Below are 6,680 nucleotides of genomic sequence, written 5' to 3' on the forward strand. Positions count from 1 at the left end.
GACTGAAATTATAAGGTAGTTTGCTATCGCTGTTCTAATTTAATAAAAATGATATGGAAAATCAGAGAGATAAAATGACAAAAAATTACTGCTAACAGATAAATGTGTGAACGAATATTTTTTCAGAGATATCGATAACTTTTAAGATAAAACTGATAAATAATAAATATCCTTGTAGGTGGTTTCGGTCCCGTGAATTTTGGATTATTTTCCGGGATGATTGCCACGGATCGTGTTCCTACAATTCAATCATTCAACTCGGACGCCGAGTTAGACGACACCATGGCCGCGACGGAAGTCGACAGCAAAGTCAAAACAAAATTGCTCTCTATGTGGAACAATGTTAAATATGGTATGTATATCGAACGTTTTGCAGCAAAAATTTTATATTAAAAAAATATTTTATATTTTATAACAATTTACATTTTCGTTATAAATTATTATCCGTCATAAATTATTATCCGTCATAAATTATTATAAAATCTTACAGATCTTAATATTATTATCTAATATTAAATAATATTAAATAATTATGTTATGTAATATTATACTTAATATTAGATTGTGATTTTATTAGATTATTTAACAAAGACATTTAGTAAATTTATACGTAATAATACAAACAATATTACAAGAAATAATTACCAAATTACATCGATACACTGAAAGAAAAGATTGGCTGCTGCAGCAAATTAGATGATAAAAATGCTATGCCATATTTTATCTTTTCTTTCAGTATTTATATTTTTATAATATAGGTTGGACTGTGAAGATGAAGACGAACTTCTCTAAGGAATCTCCCGTGTGGTTGCTGGGACAGTGTTATCTGAAGAAGTCAGAATATCCCTTGGAGAGAGCATCGGAAGCATTAGAGCCAGTTGGAACGGGTAGTCAGGTTTCCTTGGCGATGGATGCCACGAATTTCGAGAATACCATAGAGGAATTCAAGAGGGATTTCATGTCGCGTCTTTGGTTAACATACAGACGCGAATTCCCAATCCTAAATGGCTCCACCTTTACCACGGATTGCGGTTGGGGCTGCATGCTACGCAGTGGGCAAATGATGCTGGCACAAGCATTAGTCTGTCATTTTCTCGGACGAGGTAATTGTTTCTCCTTTTCAAATTTAGTCGATGTTGAAAAAAATGTACTGGATCTCTTAATTTTATGAAATTTAAAAATGATTGGTTTATTTTCTTATAAAAATACAAAATAGGAAAATTTGTTTCTAGATAAAAAAATACAGAGTCAATATGCAAATTTTAAATATTCTAAATTAAAATAAAAATTATTTAAATTATTATTTTTGCTTGTAAATTTGAAATGGTAATTTTGTTTTCGCGATTTTATTTAACAAACACATAGTGAATTTTTACATGGACTTAACTTTTGTTATGTTACATAAAACTGAATGATAAATTTACTTCCTGATTTTATGCAGAGTGGAGATGGCGACCAGAACAATCGACTGATGAGAGCAGTCATCGGATGATTATCAAATGGTTTGGCGATCAACCAACGCCAGAATCTCCGTTCTCCATACACAAGCTCGTGTCGCTCGGCGCTTCGACAGGGAAACGCGCGGGCGACTGGTACGGTCCCTCCTCGGTCGCGCATCTTTTGTGTCAGGCTATGGAACGCGCCAGCGAAGATCCCAACAGTAAGCTCAATCAGTTGGCCGTATACGTCGCTCAAGATTGCGCAGGTTGGTATCAACGAATTCAGCATGATATAAAAAAAGATTTAATTACCGAAACTAGAAAAACGCATAATATTTGAGTCTGTGCGTATTACATCTAAGAAAGAAAGTCTAAAAAAAATGTTTAATTATATAAATAACAGTTGAAAATTTTAAATATCTCTTCTTTTTTTATTAAAAAATAATATAAAACTTTCTAATATAAAACAAAATTATTCAAAAATTATACAGAAGCAGCATATTAATAATTTTTTTCATAGAGAAGAGAATTTTATTAAAAGTTTTGCAAATTAATAGAAATTCTGCTGCTCATTTTGTTATGTTACGCATAAATTATCAATTGTTGAACATTTTTTTCAGTGTATATGCGAGATGTCGAGAATGTTTGCTGCACTCCAGACGGTGGACGGAAGGCATTGATACTCTTAGTACCCTTGAGACTCGGTGCCGACAAGCTAAACCCTGTTTACGCGCCTTGTTTGACATCGCTGTTGACATTGGACACGTGTATTGGCGTGATCGGTGGCCGACCGCGACATTCGCTCTATTTCATCGGCTATCAAGATGACAAACTGATCCACTTGGATCCACATTACTGTCAGGTAGCATTCAACTTTTGAGGAAGCAAATATCTATATATATCTGAAATATTTAATTCGTCTTACTTAATGTTCGAATTTTTGTCACTTTATTTTTTTATTTCATGTATTTTTTTGTTTTACTTTCTTTATTCTTAAGTTAGAGAGGTATATACATTTTTTTCAATTTATTTTGTATTTTGTCTCTCGAAGTAGATTTGATCTTAGAATATAAAATATTTTTTAAATATAATTATTAATTTATTTCTTTACACACACACACACTTACTCAGGAGACCGTTGACGTCGAAGGAAATGAAAAATTCCCGTTGATAAGTTTCCACTGCACGTCACCGAGAAAAATGTTACTCTCGAAGATGGATCCTAGTTGTTGTGTAGGCTTCTACTTTCCTGACAAGGAATCTCTCACCGACTTCATGGAAACAATTCAACAGGTAAATGTGAACATATTGTTAATTTAAGCACATTTGAATTCGAATTCAATTAAGATATAACAGTTTAAATTAACAAAAAGAAATATCATCAGTATACTTCCCAACTTTTTACATATTGGAGACAAAAAATAATTCAAATATAGGCATATCTATAAAAGATACAATAAAAAAAGGTTTCTATTTTGTATCGAGTTAAAATGTCTCGTTAACATTGCAGTTCGTGATACCGAACCAGAATATGGACTACCCGATGTTCCTGTTCTGCGAGGGAAGCGGCAAGGATCTGCAGCAGGGAATTGAAGTCGTCGAGGGTCTTCTGCCGTCTTCAAGTAGATTCGGTCATGAGAGCGTGGAGGATGATTTATTCGAGTGCGAGGAGTTCGAGTTGTTGCATTAAGATAAAAAAGGGAAAAAAGAAGAACGAAAAGAACGCGAAAGTACGATTCCATGATCGGAGTTACTCTCGGAGAACATCTCTGCGTCTTTATTTCGCGATTGTTATTTCTTTTCGTATATTCGCTTCTCCAGAGCGCATATAGGAAAACAGCGAATCGGATATATCATTCTAAAAAGGACGAGACGTTCAAGAGTTGAGGACTGGCGCATTCCCATCGATCTCAATGCGTGAATGAAAACAGGATTTGAGTTAACTCATGACCAGTTACTTATAAAAGGAGATAAGAAAGCAAACGATTATTTCCAACGTTAGTACAAGTTATTCGATTAAGCTGATTCATCCGTATTTTCAATTAATATGTATATGTATATATGTATGCAATTATTATGGCGATGCACAACATTTCTTGTTACATATAATCTCGAAATTGATTTTATATATTAATCATTAATAATGACTAATATGACTTAATATTGCAACAATATTGTTGCAAAACTTTCATTAGTCTTGAAATAATTTAATGTGCGTTAAATCTCGTTGAATTGTTAAATTAAAACTTAATTGTATATTTATTGTTTAATTGTACTTTATAGTTTTGCGAAATTCTTTTTCTAAAAATCCACGCAAATAAAGCGTGGCAGTTCTTAAAAGTCTGATTCATAAGAAGAGTACGATAAGATGTTTATTTATTTATTTATTTATTTATAATTGAGTTATTCTTGAGTAACTCTTCTGCCTTGAAAAGGAATAAAGAGGATTTGAGGAACGTGAACATGGTATATACAGGGTGAAGCATCCAATAGTGTATGTCTAAATATTTATTTAGAAAAAGTTTGATATCTGTACCTATTTATAGATACAAAAATAAAAAATGTCCAAGAATATCTATGTAAAAAAAGCGAAATTTTTGAAATGTTAAAAACTATGACCTTAAACGAATCTTTTTCCTTGTTATTCCTACGAGCTAAATTACTTCGTCTTTAACGATATTTTTTCAAAGATACTAGATTCATAATAAAATAGAGTAGAATAAATTTTAGAGAATAGATTAGAGTGAAGCATTTATTTCGCGCTTCAAGATTATTCGAGCGTTTTAAAGAAGTAAGATAACGTACAAGGTGTTTGATCGATGACAAATAAACCTAGAATATTCTCTCTAAAGTGTAAGGTAGATTTAAAAATAGAAAAACAAGAGTAAAGTGAAAAAGAGGACTATTAAAGAATCATTTAGATGTACACTTTTTTTAGATGCCTCACACTGTATATGTATGTATACGTGTATATGCATATGTATATGCGTATATTGTACTTATACTGTTGAATATGTACACAATATATTGAACATTGTTATATATATCTCTTACAACTGTAACGCTATACGCTCGAAATAAAATAAGAACAAGTGTGTGACGATTACGCCATTCCAGAAATGTATCATCGCTCATTCGAACGATCATTCCTACTTTGTAATTTGTACTATATTTCGGACTTTAGCCAAACAGCTGTAATAATCAACAGCTCGTCATGCAAGTGCTTCGCGGAAACAAGAGATAACTCGTCTTCGGTTCAGTGTCTTTAGTTACCGTGAATTCTCGTTGTATCACATAGGCATTCCGTATCGGGAACATCTACGAGAGTCTATTATTGTCGACACGATATCGCACGTATTTACAACTTAATGACATTCATGCTTGTGTGCGTTCCTGCGTGCGTAAGAGAGCGCGAATTGCGCTGTAGTACACATTCTCTTTATTGTCGCAAGATAAAGAAACAATTGTCGGACAAGAGCGTATATCTCCATTTGTTACTCGAAATCGTGTGGGATGAGCAAATTACAGGTCTCAAATAGACCTACTTGTTCATTTTCGTACTTAAATAATGAATACGAGAATATTTTTAGGCGCACATTATCTAATCTAATGAGATCTATATCTATTTAATTCAATTTAATTTTTAGGCAGATAAGATGTAAGAATTAGACATGGATTTAATGTCCAAAAATCTGTTTCTTTTAGAGATATATCTATTGAAAAAGAAAAATTTTCGAACAGATCTATAGATATTTGAAAATCAGAACCGTCTGCGCGACAATTATCCGACATTTGAAGTTATTTAAATATTTGATCTTTCTGAAGTGCAACAGTATTGTGTCACGCAATTCCTGATTGCCGGCCACATTTCATTGGTAGTGTTGCCGTGAAATTCCCTCACTATTCCAATCTCGCGATAAAACTGCAAGACTGGCTCGGTTTTCGTCGCGTAATCCTGCAGTCTCTTTTGCACGACTTCTGGTTTGTCATCTTCTCTCTGACATAATGGCTCACCTGTTACATCGTCCTTGCCCTGCAAAACACGACAAAATTATTAATATTAAATTATTAAAATTCTTATTAAATTCTTATTAAAATATTAAATTATTATTATTATATAAATAACTATAATTAATGTCGAAATATTCAACTCTCGTTATAAGCGAAATATAAATATTAGCATTTTTTAAATAATTAGATCAACTATTTTATAACAAGTTCTATTGTATTACAGCCTTGGAAGGTATAAAGTACTTCCACAAATTGACGTAAACAAAACGTTCTGTAACAAAAAGTAAATTTAAAAAGTTTTATTGAAAAATATTTATTCTTATAATAATTTTAATGTTTTGTTAATTTTTCTTTGGATTTTATTGCCGTTTTTTTCCAAGAAAGTATCATAAATTGAAAGTGCTTTATACTTATGATCAAATAATCAATTGATTATAGTGTGAACTCAGTTATACTCTCGGCTTGTTCCAGCTCTCTTTTTCAATGAAATAGATATACACTCATTGCGCTGATTACCGACACTCGTGGATCGTTGAAGCCGATGTTGTAGACCCTACCACTGGGCACATGAACCCATCTGTTCTTGACTCGGTCTAGAATGACGTTGGTAGGCACCACGAGATTCAGCACGAGATTGATTGGATGTAGCCTCTGCAATCGCTCCGCCTGCGTCAACGTCCTCGGGAATCCTGCCAAGATATTCGTTCGCGTTTAGAAATACAGACGGCAGGTTCACGGCTTCAAGAGAACGACCTCGGCCTCGTGACGAGGTCAGAATAATTTCCCTTCCACTCACCGTCCAACAGCCAATTTCGATCCGCCATCGATCCGATCTCATGCCCGATAAGCGATATCATCGTGTCGTCTGGGACGAAGCTACCGCTGTCCATGTACTTCTTTACCTCCTTGCCTAGATCTGTGGATGAGACGTTTTCTAGTAAACATCAGCTAATAGTAATTATAACATCAGTGTTATAATTTCACATTCAACAATGTAACTGTTGCGTACAACATATGTAATATTATATTTATATTGAATGTAAAATAACATGATGTTGTGTTACTGTTAGTGTTTTTATTGGATTCTCTGAAAACGCTTCGCTAACGGGAATAGTACTTTCTTTCATTGAATTATACTTATTGTATAATAATCGCAAAAATTTTGTTGTGAAAATTGTGTATTGAAAATATCATATTTGGGAGATGTTTTTAAAATTAACGATAAACCAG

At 33.2% G+C, this 6,680-nt stretch overlaps 2 protein-coding genes across 3 annotated transcripts in view; one reads left to right on the plus strand and one right to left on the minus strand.

Annotated features, from left to right (window-relative positions):
• The window catches only part of LOC108746703 (cysteine protease ATG4D), a 6,475-nt gene extending 2,951 nt beyond the window's left edge, over positions 1-3,524 (plus strand). Inside the window, exons 2-7 of one of the 2 annotated variants that reach the window (XM_018483634.1) lie at positions 179-352; positions 759-1,103; positions 1,442-1,705; positions 2,060-2,301; positions 2,571-2,732; positions 2,950-3,524. In XM_018483634.1, coding sequence (XP_018339136.1) covers positions 179-352; positions 759-1,103; positions 1,442-1,705; positions 2,060-2,301; positions 2,571-2,732; positions 2,950-3,129 — 1,367 coding nt within the window. In that variant the 3' untranslated portion in view covers positions 3,130-3,524. Of the gene's footprint in view, positions 1-178; positions 353-736; positions 1,104-1,441; positions 1,706-2,059; positions 2,302-2,570; positions 2,733-2,949 lie in introns of those variants that run through there. The other variant, XM_018483635.1, reaches the window with a different exon arrangement.
• A 482-nt stretch (positions 3,525-4,006) lies between these two features.
• LOC108746694 (GTP:AMP phosphotransferase AK3, mitochondrial) overlaps positions 4,007-6,680 on the minus strand; it is a 4,528-nt gene continuing 1,854 nt past the window's right edge. The window contains exons 2-4 of the mRNA XM_018483615.1: positions 6,247-6,366; positions 5,967-6,139; positions 4,007-5,472 (exon numbers count right to left, since the gene is read on the minus strand). Of these exons, the coding sequence (XP_018339117.1) occupies positions 5,242-5,472; positions 5,967-6,139; positions 6,247-6,366 (524 nt within the window). The 3' untranslated portion in view covers positions 4,007-5,241. The remainder of the gene's footprint in view (positions 5,473-5,966; positions 6,140-6,246; positions 6,367-6,680) is intronic.

This window comes from Trachymyrmex septentrionalis, unplaced genomic scaffold (genome assembly GCF_001594115.1).
Source record: "Trachymyrmex septentrionalis isolate Tsep2-gDNA-1 unplaced genomic scaffold, Tsep1.0 scaffold188, whole genome shotgun sequence".
NCBI lineage: Eukaryota > Metazoa > Arthropoda > Insecta > Hymenoptera > Formicidae > Trachymyrmex > Trachymyrmex septentrionalis.